This window comes from Agelaius phoeniceus, chromosome 12 (assembly GCF_051311805.1).
Source record: "Agelaius phoeniceus isolate bAgePho1 chromosome 12, bAgePho1.hap1, whole genome shotgun sequence".
NCBI lineage: Eukaryota > Metazoa > Chordata > Aves > Passeriformes > Icteridae > Agelaius > Agelaius phoeniceus.
This window is the reverse complement of record NC_135276.1, coordinates 14,524,468-14,548,932: the sequence shown is the minus strand read 5'-3', so window position 1 is coordinate 14,548,932 and position 24,465 is coordinate 14,524,468. Positions and strand designations below refer to the sequence as shown.

Below are 24,465 nucleotides of genomic sequence, written 5' to 3'. Positions count from 1 at the left end.
TCCCAGTTTAAAGACATACTTGGTAAACTACCATCAGCACTGCAAGGGCTGCCTTCAGCAAAATGAGAAAGCTCCACACACCTTGTGCTAAATCTTAGCAAAAAAATTCTCTCAAGTGTCCTTCTACCTGTAAAGCCTGATCAGAAATGCATCTGGCTGTCTCCATGAGACATCTCAGAGAAGAGACATGAACTCAGAACATCATTTCAGGCCATGGGAACTGACTGGCTACACGTAGCACTGACACCTGCAATCCCATCCTCTCTCCCACACACCACACCTCAGGGCTCTGCACACTGCTAAGCAAACTGGTCTCTTTCCAACTTGTTGTGGTTCAGCATTACAATTTATTTGTGCAATTCCACCAACATCAAGGAACAATTCTGAATGCCTGCATTCTCCTTGACACAGCTCACAGCCTAAAACAATTATAATTCCAATTACATCTGGCAGAAACTCGCTCCAAAATAAACATCCACAAGACAGAAGATAAAAACATTAAGAACACAAGCTGACAGAGAGACTTACTGATCATGACAGCGCGGCCCTTTGGGTCCACAGCCAGGTACTGGCCTGGAACGATCCTGCGACAGCCACTCTTGCCAAAGGTTTCCTGGTGGATCTTCTCGAAGACGTTCTTGGAGGGCTGGTACTCCAGGATGACGATGCGCCCTGAGTCGCTGCCCACCACGATGTAGTCCTTGGTGCCCCCTGTCAGCCTGAAGGCCATGAGGGAGCGGATGACCCCAAACACCTCCACGGTCAGCAGCGTGTGAACCTTCCCTGTGTTGGGATCAGGGCGCAGTAACTCCAGGATCTTGCCCCGGGAAACAACAATTTCTTGTTGTTTGGTTCCTGAAGAACCCAAAACACGAGCACAAGTCAGCAACAGAAAGCACAACACGCAACTTCAACAAGTGCTACGAGGAAAGAAGGGTGAACTTCCAAATACCAATTTTAGGACTACCATGGTGAAACTCAAAGAAACTTATTCACCACATTATGTACCACCGTTGTCTGAACATCTTTTAACACATCAGAAAATTGGTCAGGATATTAAATTAAATCTATAGATAAATTAGATTGATAAATAATCAAGCCAAATTTCCCTCAATCTATCCACAAGCTACCACAGCTCAAGTAACACTCAAGAACAAATGATAATGTACCAGCAAAAAACCCCCAGAGGTACCAAAGCAAACTGGTACCCAAAAAAGCCTCAAGCCAAGTCATGCAGAGGAAGGAGAAAATTACCTGAGAAATTGCCATGGATAGCAAAGCTAATGCCTGTGGCACGCTGCAACGTCAGGTTGTACAGAAACATGTTGGCAACGGATTTGCTTCAGCTTATCGTAGCTCTGGTAATTCTGCAACAAGCAACAAAAACTAATAAACTTCTCAAAAGCAAAGCCTTTCATCTATCAGGGAGAACCGCTGGCCTCCCGTGTATGCACGGATCACTCCAGCAGAGCCCGACTGCCACCGCGCTATTTGCTATTTATTAGCGCAAAAGGCTCTCCCAAGGTGTCCCGGGTGCCGAGCGCCAGCTGAACTCCTTACTGCCGGGCGGCTGAGCAGGATTGTCAGCAATTACTGCTAATTAGTCACGGCTTTCGCTTTACAGGAACCAAACACAATTAGGGAAGCCTTCCGGGATCCCCGCGCCGTTACACATCTCTGACGCCGCCGTTTCATTGAACACGAGTGCAGCCACCTGCAGCTGCCCAAAGCCGACTCCTCTCCCCGAGGCTGAGGCGGGAGGGAACCCCAGCACCAACCGGCCGCACCGGCCCGGGGAAACCAGCCCTGAGCCTTGCCGAGGCCCCGGCAGGGCACGGAGCCGGCACCTCCCCGCGCTCTGCGGAACGCTCGCCCCGGGAACCGGCCACAGCTCACTGCCCGGCCGCCTTCACCCGGCCCAGGCCCCAAAGGGTCCGCGACGCTCCCCCTCCACAAACCAGGGGCCCGTCCCTGACGCGGAGCCGCCGCCGGGCGGGCAGAGCTGCGCTCACCGTGCGGATGGAGGCGGATGCTGCTCCGGCCTAAGCGGGGGCGCCGCCGGCCTCCTCCGCCATCAGCGCCGCGCCTGCGCGCTGCCCTCCCGCGCCTTCTCCATGGGGCTTTCCACGTGTCCGGCGCGCGCGCGCGCTCTGTGGCGAGATAGGCTGCCCAATGCGGTGCCTGAATGATCGCGGCGCTATAGCAGCTGCCACCTCCACCAAGAACGCCTCCAAGAAAACCCTCAGCGGCCTCCTAGCATGGAGATCTGCAGGAGTGTCAGCTTCTCTCACCGCCGGGCGGAGCCGAGCGGCGCCAAGGCTCAGGCACCGCCTTTGACGGTCCCGCCGGGCCTCACCGCGGTATCGACCGCGTCAGCTGTGTGCCAAGATGGCGGCGGCCACGGCGCCAGGGCCGAAGGCGCCGGGGGAGAGCGGCGGCCCCCCCGCCTCCGCCCTGTCCATGGAGCGGATCCAGTCGCTGACCGATCTGGCGGACCTGGAGGCCGCCTACAGCCGGCTGTGTGAGGAGGAGGTGTGTGGGGCCGGGCATGGGAGGCAGCGGGGCCCCGAAAAGCGGATACCTCGCTGTCGCTGTGCCCGTCGTGGTCACGTACTCTCTAGAGGTGTTTGATACGGACTTGCCCGCGCCTGGGTCGGTGTCGCCTCCGCGGATCCCTGAATCGCGAGCAGCCTGAAGATTCTGGGATCTCCTGCACTGGAAACCCAGCCAGGGGAGGAGTTTGTAGGATATCTGACTTAAAAGCGGTGTGATAAGGATTCCAAAACTGATGCTATCAAATATAAAAATCATAAAGATTTAGAGAATTAAAGAGAGCTTAGAAAATATTTACTTGTCATATGTGCTCTTGGAAGCACGAATGCCTAGTGTCCTTGGCTTTGATGTAGCGTCTGTGATAAATTGCTGGTCTGGAGGAGAGCTGAAGTCACACAACACCTCCTTCTTTTTTTTTCTTTTTTTTTTTTTCCAGAAAGTCGTGCAGGAAGAGCTGGATGCCCTCCTGGAGCAGCAAAGCACTATAGAGAATAAGATGGTTGCCCTTCATCGCATGGGGTTAGTGTTCCAACCCCATCCTTCTCTTTGCTGCATGGCCCCAATACTCCCGTCAGTGTTGTAGCAGAAGCACATCCATTCTCAGAAAATATCAGGCTTTAAATCACTTTGTGGTAGTGAGCACAAGTTGGAGCCTCATCCCCAGTTCTTCCCAGCAGCACTGACAGCTCTGCCCTCACCCAGACTGACCCATTTTGGTGTAGGCTCAGGAGCTTTTTGAAAGTGTCATCTCAGAGGTTGCCAGGTTTCAGCATCAATTGTTGGATCAGGTGTCTTGTGCCAGGCTGTCTACAGGTGTGAACAAATATTACTGCCTTTCAGGGTGAACTTGTGCAGGCAGGCTGGCAAATCACCCTGAATAGCCTTGTGTCTAGCTCCAAGGAAAGGTTTACAGCCTTTACCTCCACTTCAGAAGTGGAGAATGTCCCAAGGGCCCAGTGGCTCATTCATGCCCTGTGGTAGCAAGGCACAGTTGGTCTGTGCAGCTTCTCCCAAAGCAGCCAGCCTGCTCCTTCCTCCTGCTTTGCTCCCAGAGGAAGGGAATAGAATGAGTGGCAGTATTGTGACAGGACCAGCTGTACCTGGAGAGACAGCCATGCTCCTTGCACAGCACCCAGGTGGTTCCTGTGTGCCTCTCACGCTCAGCCCTGTGTGTTTCAGCCCCAGCCTGCAGCTGATCGAGGGGGATGCCCAGCAGCTGGCAGGGATGGTCACCTTCACCTGCAACCTGGCTGAGAACGTCAGCAGCAAGGTCCGGCAGCTCGACCTCGCCAAGGTAGCTGGGCTGAGGGGGCTGGAACTTGTCAGCACTCTTGGCTGTGCAGGTCTGTAGGGTTCTTTCAGTACACCTTCCCCAGTGTCTTGTTCCTGCTTAGATGCAGGGCTGCTGTGTTCTGTGCTCACAGCACTCCAGATGTGTCCTGCCTTTGGTGGGCTGGAAGCTGCTGTGGTTTTCATTCTTTTTTGTGTCTTTCTGGGCTCCTGGGTATTGCATGGTATAAGACTGGTAGAATGATAGAATGGTTTTGGCTGGAAGGGACCTTAAAGCTCCTCTTGTTCCCAACTCTCCTGCAGCTGACATGGACACCTTTCACTAGACCAGGCTGCTCAGAGCCCCATCCAGCCTGGCCTTGAACACTTCCAGGGATGCTCCTCCATATATTGGCTGGTTCTCCAGCATCCCCTTCTGTCCATGCAGCTCGTGGTAGAATACCCTGAATAGGGTGACTAGCAATCTTGGCAGCTGCACAGTGCTGAGGACAGTGGAGATTGTCACCCAAGCCAAGTCAGGAATCTGGGCTGTTCTGTTCCTTGTCTGGGGACAGGCTGAGGGGTGTCAATGCCAGCACTTGGCACAAATGCTCAGATCGAACAGATAATGTGTGGTGTCCTCTCTGGTCTCTGCTGTTTGTTACAGAGAACTGTGGCCTCCAAGCTCAGCCTCAGTCTTGACATATGCTGTCCATCCTGTGGAGCCACTGGTCTTAGCACTTCTTAAGTAGTGTGGGATTTTTGCTCATGTAGTAGTTCTGCTGTATAGAGAAGTATTGCTGTCTGTTTTTCCCTCACGCTGCCTTCTGAGAGCTCCCTCTCCCTGTCCATCCCACAGCTGGAAGCATCACTGGTTGCCTTTCTTTCAGAACCGGCTCTATCAGGCCATTCAGAGAGCTGATGACATCCTTGACCTGAAGTTCTGCATGGATGGAGTTCAGACAGCCCTGAGGAATGAAGACTATGAACAAGCAGCAGCTCACATCCATCGCTATCTGTCTCTGGACAAGTCAGTGATTGAGCTCAGTCGTCAGGGCAAGGAGGGTAAGCACTGTTTATGAGGAGATGCTGATGAGTCACCTTTCCAATGGATATCTAGAGGCTGCTCATTTCCCATGGGTTGTATCATCCCAACAGACAAAGCAGAAAATCTAATGCTGGCCAGAGATCTTAGTTTTTTATAGATTGACTTAGTGGTGAAGGTTTTTGAAGTGTTATTACACCAGAATTATCATTAATTGAAAAGGAAGCTCCTGGCTGGCACACAGCTGCAATAGTATTTCAGGTGCTAACTAAGCAAAGGACAAAATGTTCAGGCCAGAAGAAGTGAGGAAGAAGGCTCTGTCAAGAATTTTTCTTGTGTCATGGTGTGCTACCAAGCAGAGCAACTGGAAATGAGGGAGTAAATTGCTAGATTCCTAAGAGGAAAATCCCAGTGGATGTGTTGTCATCCTTCATGCAAAATCACAACATTACATCACGCACCAACCTGTCCTTGCCTGTAGAGGAATTCCAGTGTGTCTTCTGCCTTCTCAGCTTGGGGCTGCACAGTGCTGGTCTCTCTCCTGGGGAATAGAAGTAGCCCTTGATACAGTATTAACATTGTGCTGTCACTTTTCTGTTTCTTTTCTGTCCTTTTGACCAGGGGGTATAATTGATGCCAACCTGAAACTCCTGCAGGAAGCAGAGCAGCGTCTGAAGACAATTGTTACAGAGAAATTTGACACAGCTATGAAGCAGGGAGACCTGCCCCAGGTGGAACGGTTCTTCAAGATCTTTCCTTTGCTAGGCTTACATGAAGAGGGGCTGAGCAAGTTCTCTGAGTACCTCTGCAAGCAGGTAACAGGCTCTGTGACACCCAGGGGAAAGCAAAACCCAGTCTCTGTCAAAGATGTTTGAAGGAGATTTTGGCGGTGGCTTGTTAACCTTAAGAAATAGCACTGGCCTTAGTTCATATCTCTCCCTGTATTTGTATGCTGGGATGGGCTTTCTGGTGTCTGTGTCTTGCTCTGTGCACTTACTTAAAAATTATCAAATGAGCCTGGAAAGAGAAGAGCAAGTTTCTGCCTTTCCTTGAGCCTTAAGTTTTCCACAAGAGAGGAAAGGATCTGCGTTCAAGGGAGGAGTAACAGCAATAGCTCTTGCATTGGGAAGGCCAATGAAAGCTCTCCAGGGCAAGGATAGAGGACATGTGGGTTGAAGATTACCTTTGGGTGTTCAGCTGACTGGTCCTGTTGCCATGCAGGTGGCCAACAAAGCAGAAGAGAACCTGCAGCTGGTGATGGGGACAGACATGAGTGACCGTCGAGCTGCTGTCATCTTTGCAGACACCCTGACACTCCTCTTTGAAGGTAATCTTCCTTTCCTCTTTCCTGATGATTGCAAATAGTCCATGATGAGACTGTCCATCAATTTAAATGCTTTTAATTTCAGCTCACAAAATGCCTCATTCTCATTTGAGCTACAGGTGTCTCACTCGAGGGACAGGGACACAACTAGCAGGATTTATTCTAACCAGGAGAGGGCATCACAATAAGCAAGTTTTCCTGTGTACATCTTGTAAAGGCACAAAGTGCATTTGCAAAGGATTTGTTGGCTTCCCCCAGGAATCAGACTCTTCCTGTTCTCTGCATCCTCAAAACAAATGGATATTCCCTGCAGGTTTCTTCAGACTTGGAGCTCTCCAGACAAACAAATCAGATCCCTTAGGGATGAGCAGCTGTTGGTGCCTCCAGGCCTGGCTCTTCAAGAAGCACCATGGGAACTTGAAAGCAGAGAAGGGAATATGAATGCTCTGTGGGAATGCCACAGACAGTACTTGAGATCCCATGGTGATTACCCACCTTCTCTATGAAATCTGCTCTAGTTCCAGGCTGCCCCCCTGCCAAGTTACTCTCCCAGCCTGGCACCAGTAGAGCTTTCTTGCCAGTAGTGTTAAAAGCAGGGGAAGCATTGCTAAATTTTGGAGTAGAGTGTTTTTGATAAGAAGGCAATATTGTAGAGATTCTTCCTTGTGGATGAGCTGTTCCTCCATAGAGTTCTTGCCTTTGCTAATGCTTGCTCTCTGCAGCAAGTGTGTGCCCAAGAGCCATCCCTGGGCTGATTTTTCCCTGTAGCCTTGCAGGTGCTAAAAGCTGGGACAGCATTTGGGTGGCAGTTGTGCCCCCTGCCAGATTTAGCTTGTGTGGCTTCATCCTGGGGAAGCTTCATACCTTGTATCTTGCTGGGCTGAAGGGCAGCTGGCACACAGGGCATGGCAGGAGTTCTCTTTAGGGACAGAGAGACGGCTTCTGCTCCAGGAGATTTGTACTCTATCTGTGGAGTGAATGATCCTTTTTTAGGTCAGGTCTGTGGACCTGTGTAGCTCTGCTGTCCTCTGGGAACTGCTGGTTGAGTGTATCTCCCCTCCCTGCAGGGATTGCTCGCATTGTGGAGACCCACCAGCCCATCGTGGAGACCTACTACGGGCCAGGGAGGCTCTACACCCTCATCAAGCACCTGCAGGTGGAGTGCGACCGGCAGGTGGAGAAGGTGGTGGACAAGTTCATCAAGGAGAGGGACTATCACAGGCAGGTGAGAGCAGTGTGAGGCTGCCTCATGCAGCCAGCTGTGCCCTCCATCCAGTGCTGTGGGGCTCCCACTGCCATAGAGGCAGCAGAGTTTGACCTTGTGTATTGAGACTATCCTTGCTTTACTCCTTATTTACCCTGATAGCTGAAGGGGTTCAGACTGTAACTGTGCTTTCTGATGCAGAGAAGGATTCATTTGGAGCATGGTAAATGCACCCTGGGTACTCTTTGCTGTGTAGGTCTGTAGGGTGCTTTCAGTACACCTTCCCCACTGTCTTGTTCCTGCTTAGATGCAGGGCTGCTGTTACTGTGTCATGGTTACATACCTCAATGCCTCTGGTCAAGTCCCATCCCACCACCCTTCCTGGAGGGATGAGCTCTGCCTTGGAGGAGGAGGAGGTGAACTTATGTGATTCCCTTCTCTGGCAGTGCTTCCTGCAAAGCATTCCTATTACCCTCAGAGAGTACAAATCATCAGCAAAGACTCCTTTCTTTTGTGATTGCAGTTCCAGCAAGTCCAGAATAGCATGATGAGAAGTTCTTCTGCAGAGAAGATTGAACCAAGGTACAAAGAAAAAGTCTTTATGCTCTCTAACCTTTCACTCTTGAGTTGTTATTAACACTACTTAGCATTTAGATAACTCTCCCACTCTTCCAGAAGCTTTGTGGGTATTAATTTTAAAAATCCAATTGTTAGGTGCCCTTCACTGCCCTTCTGTAAAAGGAAGCTTCTGTAGCGGGGCTTTATTTTGCTTAGTCATTAATTCTAAGCCTTGGCTCTGAGCATTACTGGAGGGTTGTCAATATCACTGCACATGAAGGACTGAGATTTTAACTGCCTGTGCCCACTGCCCTTCCATGGCCAGAGTACAATCCTTGGAGTCCACAAAACAGAGCAGCTGTCTTGACAGATAATTTATGACAGAAACAGGAATAAATCTTTTGATCTTACTTTATCTATACTGCTGCTGCAGCAGCTCCATGCCATCAGTTTCTTGACAACAAACTGCAGTGCTTTCAATCTCTCTCTTTTTCTTCTCATTGTAAATATTTACATAACTCTTAAGCAAGGCCATTTGAAAGTGCACCCAGCCCTTCTGGGACTGCCTGACTTAGAAACATGTCTTGAAAGAAAACAGGTTCCTCAAGGAAGATCTGTGAGCCTACATAATTAATATTTCAGCAGTAATATCTACTTACTATTTGCTCTGAGTAACTCTGCATGCATCTCAGTTTTCTGATTTTTTTTATTTTTCATCTGTAAAATAAAGGTGGTGTTTCCTTCTCCCACTTGTGCACCATGAGGCTTCCAGCAGGATTTGTAAAATTCTTCCGTGCACACTGATGAAAAAGCTGATGTGTCAGTCTTTCTTTTTTTCAGTCATCTCTGATCTGAACACTGTGTTCTGCATTGTAACATGCTTTTTTTATCTCACATTTCCTGAGCTGTTGAGCTTAAACAGATTCTTCATCATCTGCAGAGAAACACATGAGTCTGTGCACAAAAACATACACATGGAGATGGCAGGGACCAGGCATTTCTAACACTGGCTACACAAGGCTCATGGAATTGTAGCAAAACTGAGGTAGGGAAGGACTAATGAAGATCTCTAGTCAAATCTCCCACTCAAAACAGGGATCATTTTGAAGTTACATCAGGCTGCTTTGAGTCTTGCAGTCCTTACCACTGTGATTTCAACATGGATATCCTCAGATCTATGAGGAAAAAGAGGGGGAGTGTTGCTAAATCTTGGAATAGAGTTTGTGAGAAAAAAACAATTGTAGAGATATCCCCCAAAATCTCCCCAGGAGGTATTTTGATTGTGTGTGTGTGCATGCTTTGCACATACCAGTTATTCTGCTGAGCTTTGCCACTCAACAACACAGATGGAAAGGGGCAGTACTGATCTCATAGTAAGGGAACAGAGAACACACTACTTAACTGAATTAAATTAGTGCCTCTCCTTTTGTAGTCTTGCTGTCTTGATTCTTGCTGTTTCTTCCAGGGAGCTTGACCCTATTTTAACAGAAGTCACTCTGATGAATGCCCGCAGTGAGCTCTACCTGAGGTTCATCAAGAGACGAATAATCGCTGATTTTGAGGTGGGAGATGCCATGGCCTCAGAGGAGGTAAAGCAAGGTAACACCTTGAGTACCAGTACTCATAGGCTCTGCTTATCAAAGCCAGAAATGGAGATATACCTGAGTTAGTGGCAGAGCAGAGTGACACAGGGTCACACTTTGGGAGCGCTCTATGGAAGATAATTGTGTAGCCTAGACTTTCCAAACCTGTTTTCAGCACTGGTTGTTCCCTCTAACAGGAAAACCAACATTAAGAATGATTGTAGAGTGTAACAAAGTCCCCAAAGAGAGGAAGAGCCATTTTGTCACTGCAAGCACAAATCCTAAAGGTGGAGACCACAAAAAAAGGCTCAGGGTTTTGGTACTCTGTAGAGCTCTGGAAATCACTTTAGTCACCTGCAAAATCCAGCTCAGCAATTTCAGCTCTACAGTTGAGGGTTGTGATTTGTTCAAGGCTGGGCTTGGCAGGTGTGTGTCTGTTGGGTCCCATGAGACAAGCAGCAAGGGGACTCGGTGGAGCTGCCTCCTGGCCCTGGGTTCTTTCTCATGGGTCTCTCTTTTGTTCCACAGAGCATCAAAAATACCTGGACAAGCTCCTCAACAACTGTCTGCTGAGCTGCACCATGCAAGAGCTCATTGGCTACTACATCACCATGGAGGAATACTTCATGAGGGAGACTGTCAACAAGGTGGGGGAAAACCTCTTAGATGCTTTTCTGTGTGTGCTCCTCAGTCCTCTGGTGAGCATCGCAAGGGAGGGACATGCATACATGGCAAATCTGCAGTGGTTGGGAAAGTCTTTTGTTTCCCTTGGCCTTGAAAAGCAAGTGGTTGTTTCTGAACTTTGACTTCAGACATATCCCAGGTATCTTCCAGGTCCATGGGCTACTGCAGCCTAGTCTGAGTGGTGCCACCACACAGGGTGCAGTTCCACTCAGGGGGCAGATGGGCAGTTTGGTCTCTCAGCACTGCTGGGGCAGTGTTGCTCAGTGAGCTCAGGGCACTGAGAGAGCTTTCTTTGCAGGCTGTTGCCATGGACAGCTATGAGAAGGGCCAGCTCACCTCCAGCATGGTGGATGATGTGTTTTATATAGTGAAGAAGTGCATTGGGCGTGCTCTGTCCAGCTCCAGCATAGACTGTCTCTGTGCTATGATCAACCACTCCACCACCGAGCTGGAGTCTGACTTCAGGTAATGAAAACACACCAGGTTCATTGGAATGGACCTCCACCTCACATTCTGTAAACAGTGGCTGCTGGCAGATGGTCTTCCTTCTGTTCTTTGCCTTTGAACCTCTGGCTTGTCATCTCCATGGAAGATCATTGTGGGAAGCAGTGGCAGATGTGGGAAGTTGGATCTGGGCATCTTTTCTCACAGTAGTGGTGACCCACCTGCAGGACAAATAGAGAAAAGAACCTGATGGCCCAAAACCCCTATGAGATGGAGTTGCTTTGTAACATGGGGGTACTACCCTGCTTGAGGGTACATGATCACCCCTAGTTGTTCTCTGGGTTACTTGATGACTCAAACTTGGGTGAGAATGCAGAAATTGTCCTGCTATTTTTCATTCCATTGTGGGAGTGAGGAGCTGTGTCTGAAGACAGCAGGCAGCTGCAGGCAGGACGTTCAGGAAAGCTCAGAAACTGGTTGGCTATGTTTTTCTTTCAGCATTCTGATGCTGTCAGGAGATATTTGCCAGCATTTTTTCCCCTTTGAAGTTCCACTACCTTGTTCAGGCCAGATCTCAGACAGAATGCTGTCCCCAGGCACAGAGCATAATTTTCTTTTTGCTTGCTCTAAACCCTGGTGTGTTCTGCTTGCCTATAGGGAGGTTCTGTACAACAAGCTGAAGCAGGGCTTCCCAGCCACGACCTTCCAGGACTTCCAGAGAGGGGTGACCAGTGCTGTGAACATCATGCACAGCAGCCTGCAGCAGGGCAAGTTCGACACCAAAGGCATTGAAAGCACGGACGAGGCCAAGCAGTCCTTTCTGGTGGGTTTGGTGGCTCTTCTGGTGTAGAAGGATGATGAGGAAAACCATTAAACTGTCTTGAACTCTCTACTGGCTGGGGCTTCAGCACATGTGCTCTGTTGCTGGAGTTTAGCTTCATGCAGCTCAGTGAATCGGCAGTGCTTTGATCTCACAGTAGAAACTCTGTTCCTTAAGTACTTGTATTTCAGTCTGTACTGGTAGGAGGGCATGGATTAAATGTGTGGATTTGGGGGTGAGGTGCTGGGAAATTCCATTTAATCCAGCTTGGGTTTGTTTTGGGTTTTCTTTCAGGTGACCTTAAACAATGTGGAAGTCTGCAGTGAAAACATCATGACCCTAAAGAAGACTTTGGAGGTGCAGTCTGTATTCTTTGCTGGTTTTTCCTCAATCAAATTTGTAATATCCTCCCTTGGTGGAGGCAGGGGTCAAGTAAACCATCTGGACTTTGATATGCCTGAGGTCTTTGCCCTCCAGCCTTAGGGAAGGAATTTTAAGCTGGCAGAGTAATTTCTGGCTGATAGTAGCAGCCAGAAATACCAGATCCTCCAGCCTGACTAACCTGGTGCAGGAATAACCCATGCATCATGGAGAGTCTGCAGTTCTCTGATACTGGGCTAGACTGCCCCTGGCTTCTTTTCTTGCTGTCTTTTCTCCCCTCTGCTGGACCCAGCAGCCTCTGCCTTTGCAGGAGCAAGAGCTGGGCTCCTGTCCTATCCCACACACTGGTGGGCAGCCAGAGCTCAGCAACATAAAGGAATAAAAACTGCCCAGGTTATTAATTTGCAGCTTGCTCATGGATCTCTTCCCTGCAGAGTGACTGCAGCAAACTACTTAGCCAAGGATTTGGGGGTGAGCAAGCACAGGCCAAGATTGAGAGCTGCCTCTCAGACATGGCTGCTGTCTCCAACAAATTCCGTGACCTGCTGCAGGTGAGTGTCTCTCCAAATTACTGCAGGCTTCCAACACTGGCTGCTGGTGTCTTCAGGGAGAACTCTGGCAGGAATCACTTCAGCCTAGGGCCAGGCCACGTCTGACTCCAGGAGTGCTGGGTAGGGTGCAGGAGGGAGCAAATCAGTCAGCTTTGAAGCATGGAAACAGCCCCAGCCCATTTACACAACCACACCAGCTGGCAGCTGCATAAAAAGCACTGGAAGCAGCTGCAGAGCCAGAAGAAATGTTGCTTCATTTGTCTTCACTCAGCATGAGCTTGCAGTTGGTTCAGCATTTTCAGGAAAAGAAATATTAATAGCATTTCCATCTCCTCCATTCTCCCTTGTGGCACAGCACATTGTCAAGTTGTCCACAGCCTTACTAAGTAATGCTGAAGACAGGCTGTTGGTAGAGAAGAGCTGCCCTTTTCTCAGGTTTCTCCTTCTTTCCCAAATGCAAATAGCCCACAGCATGGAACAGAGGACTCTTCTGGCTAAATTCAGTCTCCTGTGGCATGTTGGGGCCTGCTGTCCTAAAATGTCACTGGTCTCTGGCAAGGAGAGAAGCAGGAAGACCTAGTACCTCATGTGGAAAGAAACCAAGCAAAGGAGAATATTTTTAACTAGGTTTGCCTTTGTACTTCACCGAGGGGTCAGATTATTTTTTGTTTGGCTTTGCAGTTCAGTGCAGGCAGATGCCTTCAGTTCAGCACTGCCAGCAAACCCTCTTGGGGACTGTGGTCAGTATTAAAACCAAAGAGCTTATCAGTAAGGAGTAAAACTCTCCAGTCTGACTCTAGTGTGGTTTTAAAAGTGGCTGCAAAGCAATCAAGAGGCTGAGGAGGAAGCTCCTGTGCTGCCTGAGTCACACACACGCTGAATTTGCCTCAGAAAAGGACAATTGCCAGCAGGCCCTTCTCAGAAATGCCAGTTTTAGTTAAAATCTTCTATCAAATGCCAGTCAGAATCGGAACCAACACAGTTTCATACTGAGTGAGCTTTCGTGACACCTTGCTGAGCCAAAGAGGGGTGGCTTGGCAGGAGAGGCTTTAAGAGCTCTCATCACAGGGGACAGAACAGCTTTGCTGACAGCCTGCTGCTCAGGGGAGATGGCATGTGCTGGGGTTATGATTAATTCAGGGAACTCACTGTGGTTACAGCTTTTATCTTCCTTTTAGATTCTCCTACTGAGCTAAGCTGCAGTGGAGGTGGGAGGCATCAGTTGAGTTCAGTCACAGTGCCCTGGCTGGTGCTGAGTGAAAAAAATGGAGTTTGCATTTTTACCTACCCCAGCCCAGGTGCCTCACTCCTACCAGGAAATCTGCAGCTGTGTGGGATGGGGTGGGCAAGCACAAGCCCTTCAGACCACACTCCAAGTCAGCACAACAGCAGCTTCTGGGCCAACATCCTTCCTCCTCTTGTCATGGTGTCCTCAGAGCCTTCTGGCACAGGAAGAGTGTGGGATCTGAGCCTTCTGGGTCCAGTTTCCTGTGCAAGTCTGTGGGCCAGTTTCCCAAGCTGGGAAGCAGCATCAAGACAGCCTGTTTGTAAGGATTTTGTGCCTCACTGTCCTTTCTTCTTGCTGTCTCACTCAGGAAGGTCTCAATGAGCTCAACAGCACAGCCATCAAACCCCAGGTGAAGCCATGGATCAACTTATTCCTCTCTGTCTCCCACAACATCGAGGAGGTGAGGCTCAGTATTCTCTGCTTCCGGCTGTACTTGAGCACTCTCTGTCTTCTGCTCAGCAGCACAGTCAGAGCAACCTCTGTTTCCCTCCCCTCGGTTATCTGCTGTTTTCCTTGGCACAGAGCACCAGTAAAATACCCAGATCTTGCTCTGTAGCCAAGCCTGAAAAGGGACATTTGGCTACAGAGGAGCAGAAAGGATGAAGTGCTGCTCCAGGAGAGACCTCCCTTCCTGTCCTCTGGGCCATTGGCTGTGGTTTACTTCAGGCCACATAAACAATGTGGCCTGAAAATGCATGCCTTTCTGCATTTCTGTAAACAATGCCTTTCTGCATTTCACTGTCAGGAGGAGTTCAGTGACTATGAGGCCAATGATCCCTGGGTCCAGCAGTTCATCGTCAATCTGGAACAGCAGATGACAGAGTTCAAGGTGAGAGGAGGAGGTGGCAGCCTGCCAGGCTTTGGCCTGACTCCATGTGGCATCGTCCAGCTCCTCCCTTGCTTGGCAAGCAGAGGTGTCCTCCAGTGCCTTGCAGGGCTCTTGGGGATCCAGTCACTCCCTTCTCCTGCAATTTTCAAAGCCTGCTTGCAGGCCCCGTGTACCTGGATCACTTCTGTGCTGCTCCCCACTTGCCAAGCCTGCAAGTCCTTATTTGTAAGCTCTCCTAGCCTTGGGCTTTAGGGACCTCTGCTCAGTTTTTCCTGACAAGAATGACACAGGTTTCTGCTTCCAGGCTGGACTGTCTCCAGTGATTTATGATACTCTCACTGGTCTTATGACCAGTCTTATAGCTATTGAGCTGGAGAAAGTGCTGCTCAAATCTACCTTCAGCAGGGTAAGCAAAACACTCCTCTACCATGTAGTCTGTCTTGACTGCAAACCCTCATTAAAGGATGGGGGAGAGCAGATGCAAATATTACCCTCTACCCTCAAATATTACCCTATAAGAAACTCTCCAACCACCAGTGACCAGCTCAGGGACACCTCTACATCAGCACCCATAGGGACAAAGTGGGTTTGGTGATGGGACTGAAAAGAGCTGGCACCAATGAGGGGACTGGGTTTTAAGTGGTTTATGTTTAGACCCACCTTAAACCTGCAATAAATGGTTTAACTGGGACCTGCCTGCTCAGAGACCTCCCCCTGCCTCCCTGTGATTTTAATTGGTGTCTTGGCAATACCCCATGGTCTCCCTGGAGAGTTAGCAGATCTCTCTCTGTGCCCACAGCTCGGTGGTCTGCAGTTTGACAAGGAGCTGAGGTCCCTCATAGCCTATCTCACCACAGTCACCACGTGGACTATCCGTGACAAGTTTGCCCGTCTTTCCCAAATGGCCACCATCCTCAACCTGGAAAGGGTGAGCTGCACTTGGTCTGCTTCTACTGGGGGACTGTGGGAACACCACTGCACTGCACGTGGCTTTACTCAGTTCATCCAGATATCATCACACCTACAGGGTGTGGAGAACCTGGAGAAGTTTCCCTGTGTCTGATGGTGCTTGAGTTCAAACTTACCTGTGAGGACAGTCAGTGCTGAGCCATCTCCTACAGCTCCCCTGTTTTCCCAGGTGACAGAGATTCTGGATTACTGGGGTCCAAACTCGGGTCCGCTCACGTGGCGCCTGACCCCGGCCGAGGTGCGGCAGGTGCTGGCTCTCCGCATCGACTTCCGCAGCGAGGATATCAAGCGGCTGCGCCTGTAGCTGCTCCGTGCTTGGATCAGCACCATGCTGGAGCTAAGGGCAGGAAGGCTGCAGTCCTGGAGCCTGCCCACCTCCTGTCCTGGGGCTGGCTGTTTGATGGTGTGGGGATGGGATGATGTCTGCCCTTCTGCTCACGTTCCTTGGAGCAAAGGGCTTTCCTGGGCTCGGCGAGAAGACCTGCCACCCTTCTGTGGGAGCAGAAACAAGGCACCAGAGGAATCTCTCATGCTGAGAGCAGGATGATGCTATTTCTGAGAACACAGGCCAGTGCCTGCTCCTGACTCCCTGTGCTCTCCTGCCCTGCAGGAGGCCACAGGCCAGGACAGCTGGGGTCTAGTGGGGCTCAAATACGGGTCTGCTGCTGCAGCTGTGTTCCCTCTGTGCCCGCAGTTTAAGGGTCAGCTACTGGAGTCACAAATGCTGAGCCCTGGCTCTCTCCTGGTGGTGATGGGAACTATTCTGTGGCAGGGAAAAGGAGTTATTTCCTTGGGAAGGTGCTTGGAAAATCACTAGAAAGCCTCTGAAGGAAGTGGGGCTGTGTCCCTGCTGGCTCTGTACAGCTACTCTGTAAATAAACCTCGCTTGGTTGAGTTGCAGTCTCCAGTGGTGTGTTCAGCTGTGGGCCTGGAGGGAGCTGGAGAGATGTGGGACAAGAGCTCTGCTCTGCTCCAGTTCTTCTCTTCTACTTTGTGCCAGGGCATCCAGAGGATCTTCCTTGTCTTGCCTGGCTGCCTTCTGTGGCTGCTGTCCCCTGGTCTTCCCTCAGCCAGGGCCAGGGAAGGGGAAGACCAGCCCTTGCATGCAGGTTCTGCCATTCCCACCCCTGGAAAAGCTTCTCCCATGCAATGCTGGGCCTTTGCTATCCTGTGAAGAGAGAGCAGCCCTGCTAGGGACAGAGGGGCACAAACACATGCTGAGAATAAGCTTTTTTATTCAGACTGCATGGACTAGTAACTTGCTTTCAGTAGTCACTATTTCACTGCTGAAACAGTGCCTCAGGACAGGAGAGGGTCTTGATTCCACATCCAGCTGCATCCCTGGTGTAGGAGCATTGCATGCTGAACTGTCAGTTTGGGTCCCTGCTGCTGAAGAGTGGGAAGGTTCCTGCTAGATGCAGAATCACAAATGCTAGCTTGTTCTCTTTGGAGAACTATAAAAACTGGAGTGAACCACCAAAATCAGGCTGGAGACCCCAGCAAACTGTCCTTCCAGCAAGGCCACCCAGCAGGGGTAGTTTTGCCTGCCTGCACAACTTGTCACAACTTCTCCAGGCTCTGGCTTTTGGGGCAAGTAGCAGCACAAAAAGGACATATGGAGACCTAAGGCACCTGCTGGAGCTGCCTGAAGAAGCTTCCCCTAAAGCAGTGGGAATTTCCCTGCACTTGTTCTGGGTATCTGCCAGGAATGGGCCAGGGCTGAAGGCCTTCACACAGCCCTGTCCCCTCCAGGTTGAGCACCATCCTTCGTATCACATCCCACGACCTCCACAGAGAAACCACCCGTGTCCACTTCAATGCTGTGGATGCTGAAGTTGCCCAGTCCCTAGAAAAAGAGAGTCACAGGTTGGGGCAGGAGGCAGCAAAGGACCCCTTCTCACCTGCAAGGTCCCAGGGAGGGCATTGGAACAACGAGCAATCACATCCCATGTGTGGTGGGGAAAGATGCTCCTCATGCTCTATATGAGGCTGCTGCAAGCTGCCTGCACCAGTGGGGGGCTCACCTCAGTGTTTGCCAGGAGCTGGTGCAAAGCTTCTTTCTGCCGGGGGGCTTTGGTTAAGATGTAAAGGAAGCCTCCACCACCAGCCCCAGCCAAGCACTGCCCGTGGGCGTGGGGCCGGAGCGCATCCATCATGCGCCCCACGGCCAGCGGCTCGCAGCCCGGGGCCATGCGCTTCTTCTGCTGCCAGTAGCAGTCCAGGCACTTGCCAAGGAGCATCAGGTCACCTGCAGAGGAGGGAATATTGCAAATTACTTGTCTCTGTTTCTCACCCAAAGGGCAGAAACATGCTCAGCTCAAGCTAAATTCTGCCTTCTCTTTTCCAGTTCCTCCCAGCTCTGCTGGCCAAGCAGGCAACCCCAGCTCTGTCACGTTGCTATTTTTAATCCTCCACAGGGGGAGGATTTGCCTGCTTTAATGCTCCAGCTTCCTCTCTGCAGCAGCCAAGTAAACCTGCTACACTGACCAGGCATGGCCCCCAGCCCTGTCACCAATGGTGCACTGCTAATCAATCAAATTCAGCATGTCTAACCCCCTCTTCCTCAAAATCTCTGTTCAACCCTGAATTTTGGGGTATTGCCTGGTGAGGGTGGGCTCGGGGGAGGATTTGAAACTTCTGCAGCTGCAAGAGCCTGCACCCCCCCAGCCTTCTTCCCCTCTGAGACTGCACAGCCTCTCCCTGGGACAGTTTGTGTTTCTTCAGCTGTTAAAAGGGCCAACCTGGCCTAGGGAAGGGGGCTCACACCTTGCCTCAAGGCCTGGGCACACTCCTCAGCATTGCTCACCAGCGCGTCAGCATTTTGCACGATGGAAGGCAGCCTGGCATACCAGTTCCTCACCACATCCTGCAAGAGGCCAAATGTCCCTGTCACTGTCCTCCTGGCTCTGGCAGCACCTGGGGAGGTAGTGCTGCACCCATGGCTTTTGGGTGCCAGCTCCCTCTGGGGTGCCAAAGCTCTGCACAAGTGAAGGGGATGCCACCAAAGGCTACAGGGGGAGCAGAGGCCAGCCTGTGACACCCAGAGGCACCCAGGCATTACCTGGAGCAGGTTGCGGGCCAGGCGAGTCTTCCCCGTGTACACCAGCAGCAGGTGATCATTCAGAGTCTGGGTAAAACCATCAGGGACTGAGATCTGCTCCACTTCCACTCTGAGTGGCAGCTGGGCCTTCGACCTCCCGATTTTGATGCCAGGAATGAGCCCACCAACCTGGTCCTGCCAGCCACCCCCTGCAGGGCAGAGGGTTGTCAGTCACTGCTGGGACCCCCACCTTATGGGTCAGCTGCTCCCCCAGGCCCTACCTGTTGTGAGCCTCTGCTCCAGGTGCAGCACAGCATGGATGAGGGACTCAGTGCTGGCAGCCTTCCCTGCTGCCCGGTACAGGGATGCCATCACTGCTCCTGCCAGGATGCTGCTGGTGCCTGCAGGGGGCACAGGTAAGGCCAGGGCAGTGAGGCACTGTTGTATTGCTGGGGGGGCAGCAAGGGGGATGCCCCATCCTGGTACTAGCAGCAGGAGACACTCCCAGCCAACAGTGAGGGACTACCCAGCCCCTTCCCTGCAAACCTACCGAGGCCAGACCCGTGGGGAAGCTTGGACCAGGTGTGCACCTCAAAGCCACCCCCAAAATTCTCCATCAGCTGGGCCCGCAAAGGTCTCTGTGAGGGGAACTGCACAACCTGGGTGCAGATAAAGGCAGCTTTGAGCAGGGCTCCTGAAAACAAAAAAGAAGTAAAGCTGATGCCTGCTGTGCTACCTGCTCCCTCATCCCACTGGCCTCAAAAAGGGCCATCCTGGCACCAACGGGACATTGCAGGTACAGAGCCAGGCTGGTGGGTGACCCCTCACCTGGTGCATGTGGCTGGCAGTAATCCTGTAAGTGCTCCAGCTCTCGGCACACCAGCTCTGCCACCACCTCGCCCTGCGGTGTCCCGCTGAGGCTGAGCAGGTGCAGCTCTGGCTGGGCAATGCGCCGCACCCGCGCGCCAACGGGCCGGCACCCATCCACCAGCACTGCCACGTCCACCACGGCCCCCCCGTGCTCGTAGGTGATGGGGGGTGTGTCACTCCAGCCACCTGCCAACACTCACCATCAGCCTCCTGGGGCACCCTTACTCCTGATCCTCCAGCACCACAGGGGTGACACAAGGATCATCTGACTCAGGGAATGTGCTCACCGGAGAGATCCAGGCGGGCGGGACACACCGCCTGCACCCAGTGCCCCAAGGGTGGCAGCTCCACCTGTTCCACTGTGATGAACTGGCATGAGGACATCACTGCCTGCCGGATGAGGATCTGCTCAGCCCCCTCGTAATGCCGAGCTGCTCTCACCAGCAGAGCCGGCCTGGGATAAGAGAGATGCTGAGCTCACTGCCACATCTCCATGACAGCACCAATGCCTGGAATGGGAATGGGGCGGCTGCCTCTTGCCAGCCCCAGCCTCACCGGCTCATCCACTTCTGCCGCTCAGCAGCCAGCTCCTGGACACCACCAGCGATGTCCCCACTCTCCAGGCGCCCAAAAGCTGAGGCCCACTCCCTGTTGGCAGCAGGACCACTCCGCAAGCCCCCTTCCCCTTGTGCCATGCAGCCCAGGACCTCAGCAATACAGGCAAGTGCCCATGCTGCAATACCAGCATCGCTGGCCGTGGAGGCAACTAGAAAATAAAATAAAAGGAGGTTGCAAAGCACAGTCAGGCTGCACTGCACCCCAACCAGCTTCTGCCATAAGCTATCCCCAGGGGAGCAGGACTTGAATGGCTTGCACCCACCCAGGCTTGTTGGATGCCCTGCAGGTACACCCCTGCAATAGGGGGGGATCATTGAAGGCAGTGGGGAGCACTGAACAGTCCTGATAATGAGAGATGCAGCTTGTGAGTCCAGCTCACCTTCATCCAGCGTGTCTAGCATGGCCTTGTGGTAGCCCTCATGGACGGCACTGCGGGCAAGCGGCAGGAGGCTGCTGTCCTGGCGCCCCAGCAGCACCCGCCGCACCTTGTGCTGGCCCTGCAGGAAGAACAGGGCCTGGCGGGCACCCAGCTCAGCTTCTGTGTCCAGGCAGGGCAGCAGCTCCTGCCAGGACATGCGCCAGGCTGTTCTCCAGCGTACCAGCTGCTCACTGGGCACCGTGGCCAGGCCCAGCAGCCACAGCACATCCTCCAGCCCCAGCGCCTCGCGGGCGTGCAGCACCGGGAAGAGCCGGGCACTGAGCAGGCAACGGCTCCTCCGCGGTGTCTCGGCATCCCAAAGGTCCCCTTCCCTGATGGAGGGAGAAACCATCAGCACAGCCCTGGGGCTTGAGGACACCTTACATGAGAGGAGCTGGAATGTGGATGGGTTGGGGTGGTCATGACACCTCAGGAGCTCTGACACATGGCACCTACCGCACACCCGTCCGTTGGAAAAACTCAGCCCAGGGCATGTTCAGGTAGGTGGCTTTTTCCACAGGGCTCTGCAGGGACACAGAGGGACTGGTCACACTTTGACTTTGCTGGGAGCCTCGTGCCACTTCACTGCCCCCTTACCTGCCAGTCGTCAAGGCGGCCGGTGAGAGTGAACACGCGGCAGGGCAGGTCACGCAGCCGGACGTGGTGGCCCTGCAGGACAACATCACGCAGGGGACAGCCCCACAGGGCTGCTGAGGAGCCCACGTCGAGACCAGAGAGGAGACAGCCGGGACCAATCACCAGGGGACCCTGAGGAAGAAGCAACAGTGGCATGGCTGGTCCCCAAATCAGAGCCAAATCCTGAACTTAGAATGGGACAACCATCCTGAGAGACAAGCTGGTGCCAGCACAATCCAGGTGACAGGATGTAATTTTGTCACAAGGCTGCAGAAACACAGACTACAGAAATTCAGGCCAGGCAATAGCCTCCAGGGCTCACAGCCGTAATAGAGCCCCCAAAAGAGAGGGTCTGCCCTGATTCCCAGCTCAGGACAGGCCAGAAGTGACAGCCTCATCCCCTTGTTTGCAGAGGGTGACAGCCACCAAGGTGCCCAGCACCAGCCAAAAGGCAGCCCCAAAGAGGAAGGGCACCCCAAATCTCACAGCTGTGGTTCCTCCATCCTAGGCAGCAACATGTCACCCTGCTGCCCATTCAGTGCACTGGGAGCTATGCATCACCCCCATCCTAGTCAGGTACCTTGAGGTGACAGTGCTGGATGACACTGCCAGCTGCCAGATGCACAGCTCCTTCCAGCAGGCAGTTGGTGACCGAAGAGCCATCCTCCAGGAGACAGGGCTGCTGCCAAGGGCACAGAGACATGGGACCAGGGGCTGGGCACACAGCCCAGAGCAGCCCCCAAAAAATGCGCACTAGCAAGGCTGGGGATGGAAGGACATACATCCACGTGGGAATGGGCTGTCTTGCAGAAGTGGAGGTGGCTGGCAGAGTTAGGCAGGAGGGTCAGGCTGCGGATGTGGTCACTCGCAGAGGAGGTCATGTAGTCGTAGGATGCATTGGGAATGCAGGCTGGGGGGGACAGGAGAGCTTTCAGCACATGGACAAAAAAAAAGTGGGTGTGTCTGGCACTCATGTGAGCCAGGCTGAACATCCCCGGCTGAAGGGGCAGGAGTGGAGACCTGGGGACCCGCAGCTGTGGGGTGACACAGATGGCCATCAGGCCCTGACCACCCCATCTCCACCCATGCAGGGAAGAGGGCCCAGGAATAGGTCACATCACATGCACTCACTGCAGCACAGAATCATAGAATGGTTGGGGTTGGAAGGGATCTTAAAGATCACCCAGTTGTAACTGGGCAGGGACACTCCACAAGAAGTGGGAAGGAAGCACTCACCCATGCTAAGAGGGAAGCCACGGAGAGCTGTCCACAGCACAGAGCGGGCGCTCCTCACACTGGCATCACCGCCACCCTTGACAAAACCTTCCTCTGTCATGCCCCCTGCCATGCACAGCACAATGTCGAAGAAGAGGGAGAGCTGGGGAGAGAAGGGACTTGTTGGGTCCAGCCATCCTGAACCCCACCCTGCTACTGGGTGCTCCCTCCCAAATCTGGCCATGTGAGGGCAAACAGACCCTACAGAGGTTCCCAGCAGTGACACCTGTGTGGCAAAGGGTCCCATCCTCCAAAGAGAGACTGTCACCTGGATGGGTGGTGCCCCTGAGTCCAGCCCCATGTAGGTGCAGGCGTCCAGAGGAGGGATGACGTGGGTGGCCAGGAGCTGCTCAGCAGCATCCGAGGAGAAGAAAACAATCCCACAGACCTGCCAGGCACATCAGGGCTGAGGCTGCAGCTGTGGTGACACAAGGGATGGGGCTGGCAGGGTCACCAAGACATGAGTCGTGCCATACCAGTGGGACGGTGCCATCTGGCCCTGCACACTGCTGGATCTGGGCCTCAGTGCCTTTGTAGATGATGTCATGCACCAGCCCCTAGGAGCAAAACCACCCCAGTGAGCTCTTCAGGGAACCCCAAGCCAAGCAGCCACAGCAGTGCTGTGACCTCAGCATCCAAGGGATCCAAGGAATGGGAATCCCTGCGCCTTCAAGGCGTGCCTCTTGAAGGGGGAGCTGCCCCAACCTGCTCATTGGTGAGGTAGACCCCATGGTTCCTGGCATATGCTGGGCTCCCGGGCACTGCGATCACTCGGACACCCTGGAAGCCATCCCAGCTGATCCCTGGGGGAAGGGACAGAGATCAGTGCCCACTGGGGCAGTGTATGCACTCACACTGGGCACAACTGACTGAAAACCTGGACCACAGCAGAGAAAGTGGCAGCAGCATCCAGCCTTCGCCACCTCACTGTAGGCACAATGGATGCTCCCAACCGTGCACAGGACAGCAACAGCTGAGCATCCACACCCTCATGGGAGCACAGCACAGGCTGGACCAGCTGTGCTGCTGGTTCACAGAACCCTGTCCCACGCCAAAGCAGGTGCTGGAAGCAAGGCTGGTGTCCAGCAACTCACCTGGTGTTGAGGGCACGGTGAGGAGCATGTCGGTGCTGCAGACCCAGACACCAGGTGGGGAGCCCACACAGAGCTGCCAAGAGAAGGACCCCGTGCCCAGGGACGGCAGGGAAGGAGCCCAGGAACCCAACACTGCTTCCATCTTGCTGGGAGCCAATCCCAGCCCCAGGGCCCCATCCCCAGGCTGCACAGACCCGGTGTGTCATGGTCCCCAGCAGGCTGTCCAGGTTGCAGACCAGCGCTTCGGCTTGGGCGCCGGGCTCCTCAGCGGGCAGGCAGGTGAAGGCACGGCCACAGTCGTCGAAGGAGAAGTCGCGGCCCTGGTGGGACGGAGAATATGGGGGGGGTCACCGAGAGGGAGAGGGTGCAATGAGAGGTCCCATGCTGGGCTGCAGGTCGGCTCTCACCATGTGCAAGATGAGGATGCGGGCGTCCCTCAGGACGTCAGCGGTCACCACCTGGGAGAGGACAGCCGGGGACAGTCAGTGGAGACAGGACAGGCACGCCCCCTCACCTCCAGCGTCCCCTCCTGACTTCCAGCCTCCCCGGACCCACCAGCAGCCATCACGTCTCACCGTGCACCCGGCCCGGGCGCTGAGGTGCTCGGCCGCCACCAGCAAAGCGTTCAGGGTGGCACCGCCGCTGCCCAGGCGGGCCCAGGGGTCCTCCACGGCCAGGAGCAGCGCGGGGGGGCGCGGGCCGAACCCGCCCCGCAGCCGCCGCACCTCCAGCTCTGCCAAACGAGAGGCGGGCGGCGTCAAGAGCCTGTTCTGCCGCCGCGCACAGGAGGGAGAAGGGGCGCCCGCCCCGCCACTTGCCTCGCTGCAGGGCGGACACGCCGCCATGGCCCCGCCGGCAGGTGAGGAGAACAGCGCTCCACTCCGCCGCCATAAGTACCGCCTCTGCCCCAGCCTGGCCCCGCGGGGCCTGCTGGGATGTTTAGTTCAATCCCCGCGATCCCTCCGGGACGCTCTGCGCTGAAGGACTACAGTTCCCAACGTGCACTGCACGG

The 24,465-nt window shown here is 53.3% G+C and overlaps 3 protein-coding genes and 1 non-coding gene across 8 annotated transcripts in view; 1 reads left to right on the top strand and 3 right to left on the bottom strand.

Annotated features, from left to right (window-relative positions):
• The window catches only part of SF3B3 (splicing factor 3b subunit 3), a 29,067-nt gene extending 26,910 nt beyond the window's left edge, over window positions 1-2,157 (bottom strand). Inside the window, exons 1-3 of the mRNA XM_054640682.2 lie at window positions 2,013-2,157; window positions 1,255-1,367; window positions 529-855 (exon numbers count right to left, since the gene is read on the bottom strand). Coding sequence (XP_054496657.1) covers window positions 529-855; window positions 1,255-1,324 — 397 coding nt within the window. The 5' untranslated portion in view covers window positions 1,325-1,367; window positions 2,013-2,157. The remainder of the gene's footprint in view (window positions 1-528; window positions 856-1,254; window positions 1,368-2,012) is intronic.
• LOC143695137 (small nucleolar RNA SNORD111) lies at window positions 133-214 on the bottom strand. Its single transcript, XR_013184080.1, has one exon. It is a non-coding gene; the product is annotated as a small nucleolar RNA SNORD111 (small nucleolar RNA).
• A 187-nt stretch (window positions 2,158-2,344) lies between the features above and the next one.
• On the top strand, window positions 2,345-16,396 carry COG4 (component of oligomeric golgi complex 4). 2 transcript variants are annotated; one of them, XM_054640906.2, is made up of 19 exons: window positions 2,345-2,532; window positions 2,990-3,072; window positions 3,733-3,847; window positions 4,713-4,887; window positions 5,489-5,682; window positions 6,089-6,194; window positions 7,259-7,416; window positions 7,919-7,977; window positions 9,419-9,552; window positions 10,065-10,183; window positions 10,519-10,685; window positions 11,322-11,487; window positions 11,779-11,841; window positions 12,300-12,416; window positions 14,012-14,104; window positions 14,450-14,533; window positions 14,838-14,939; window positions 15,333-15,461; window positions 15,672-16,396. In XM_054640906.2, the coding sequence occupies exons 1-19, from the start codon at window positions 2,389-2,391 to the stop codon at window positions 15,804-15,806; spliced, it is 2,343 nt and encodes a 780-aa protein (XP_054496881.2). In that variant the 5' UTR covers window positions 2,345-2,388; the 3' UTR covers window positions 15,807-16,396. The 2 variants fall into 2 exon arrangements, with proteins under 2 accessions (XP_054496881.2, XP_054496882.1); XM_054640907.2 differs by lacking the exons at window positions 2,345-2,532; window positions 2,990-3,072; window positions 3,733-3,847 and adding an exon at window positions 3,878-3,896.
• A 324-nt stretch (window positions 16,397-16,720) lies between these two features.
• Window positions 16,721-24,368, bottom strand: FCSK (fucose kinase). Of its 4 annotated transcripts, none has more exons than XM_054640912.2 (23): window positions 24,272-24,368; window positions 24,029-24,186; window positions 23,861-23,911; window positions 23,648-23,773; window positions 23,454-23,526; window positions 23,065-23,162; window positions 22,836-22,916; window positions 22,628-22,747; window positions 22,321-22,462; window positions 21,867-21,994; window positions 21,665-21,766; window positions 21,046-21,216; window positions 20,905-20,972; window positions 20,410-20,780; window positions 19,968-20,178; window positions 19,700-19,866; window positions 19,371-19,598; window positions 19,093-19,236; window positions 18,824-18,943; window positions 18,564-18,751; window positions 18,269-18,368; window positions 17,527-17,750; window positions 16,721-17,348 (listed from the first exon to the last, which is right to left on the bottom strand). In XM_054640912.2, exons 1-23 carry the CDS (start codon window positions 24,342-24,344, stop codon window positions 17,232-17,234), a joined length of 3,261 nt encoding a protein of 1,086 aa, XP_054496887.2. In that variant the 5' UTR covers window positions 24,345-24,368; the 3' UTR covers window positions 16,721-17,231. The 4 variants fall into 4 exon arrangements, with proteins under 4 accessions (XP_054496887.2, XP_077041039.1, XP_077041040.1 ...); XM_077184924.1 differs by having other exon boundaries at window positions 21,665-21,763; XM_077184925.1 differs by lacking the exon at window positions 16,721-17,348 and having other exon boundaries at window positions 17,608-17,750; window positions 18,267-18,368.
• Window positions 24,369-24,465: the final 97 nt, after the last annotated feature.

What these genes read in the sequence shown, in the direction of transcription:
- COG4 (XM_054640906.2), top strand. Translation starts at nt 2,389, where the DNA reads ATGGCGGCGGCCACGGCGCCAGGGCCGAAGGCGCCGGGGGAGAGCGGC. An exon ending in GCAGAGAAGATTGAACCAAG is followed by an intron (nt 7,978 to 9,418) that starts GTACAAAGAAAA and finishes TGTTTCTTCCAG; the next exon opens with GGAGCTTGACCCTATTTTAA. An exon ending in TCAAATCTACCTTCAGCAGG is followed by an intron (nt 14,940 to 15,332) that starts GTAAGCAAAACA and finishes CTGTGCCCACAG; the next exon opens with CTCGGTGGTCTGCAGTTTGA.
- FCSK (XM_054640912.2), bottom strand. Translation starts at nt 24,344, where the DNA reads ATGGCGGCGGAGTGGAGCGCTGTTCTCCTCACCTGCCGGCGGGGCCAT. An exon ending in TCCAGCACTGTCACCTCAAG is followed by an intron (nt 21,217 to 21,664) that starts GTACCTGACTAG and finishes CTTCTTCCTCAG; the next exon opens with GGTCCCCTGGTGATTGGTCC. An exon ending in TCCCCACGGGTCTGGCCTCG is followed by an intron (nt 18,944 to 19,092) that starts GTAGGTTTGCAG and finishes TGCCCCCTGCAG; the next exon opens with GCACCAGCAGCATCCTGGCA.